This window comes from Fulmarus glacialis, unplaced genomic scaffold (genome assembly GCF_000690835.1).
Source record: "Fulmarus glacialis isolate BGI_N327 unplaced genomic scaffold, ASM69083v1 scaffold30630, whole genome shotgun sequence".
Lineage (NCBI taxonomy): Eukaryota > Metazoa > Chordata > Aves > Procellariiformes > Procellariidae > Fulmarus > Fulmarus glacialis.
In genome coordinates this window covers 1-224 of record NW_009187699.1, presented here as the reverse complement: position 1 = coordinate 224, position 224 = coordinate 1, and the positions used below count along the sequence as shown (strand labels likewise).

General features: G+C 70.1%; 1 protein-coding gene across 1 annotated transcript in view; it reads right to left on the bottom strand.

Moving 5' to 3' along the window:
• Nucleotides 1-65, bottom strand: part of GSS (glutathione synthetase) — a 9,750-nt gene extending 9,685 nt beyond the window's left edge. Inside the window, exon 1 of the mRNA XM_009576061.1 lies at nt 1-65. This exon is cut by the window's left edge and continues 94 nt beyond it. Within this exon, the coding sequence (XP_009574356.1) occupies nt 1-65 (65 nt within the window).
• Nucleotides 66-224: the final 159 nt, after the last annotated feature.

Here is a 224-nt window from a genome sequence, read left to right as displayed (position 1 = left end):
GCCACCGACGCTGCCTCCTGGATGGCCGGCTCGTTACGCAGGACGTCTTCCCACGGCGCAGCCATGGCCAGCGCTGAGGAGGCAGAGCAGAAGTCACCCACCTGGCCCCCAGAGCCTCACCTTCTTTCCCAACAGGCAGCCTGGCCTTGCCCTCTCAGTGGGGACGGGCGGGCCGGGGCAGCACGGAGCTCAGCACCACCCTCGCTGCCCAGCTCAGGCACCGC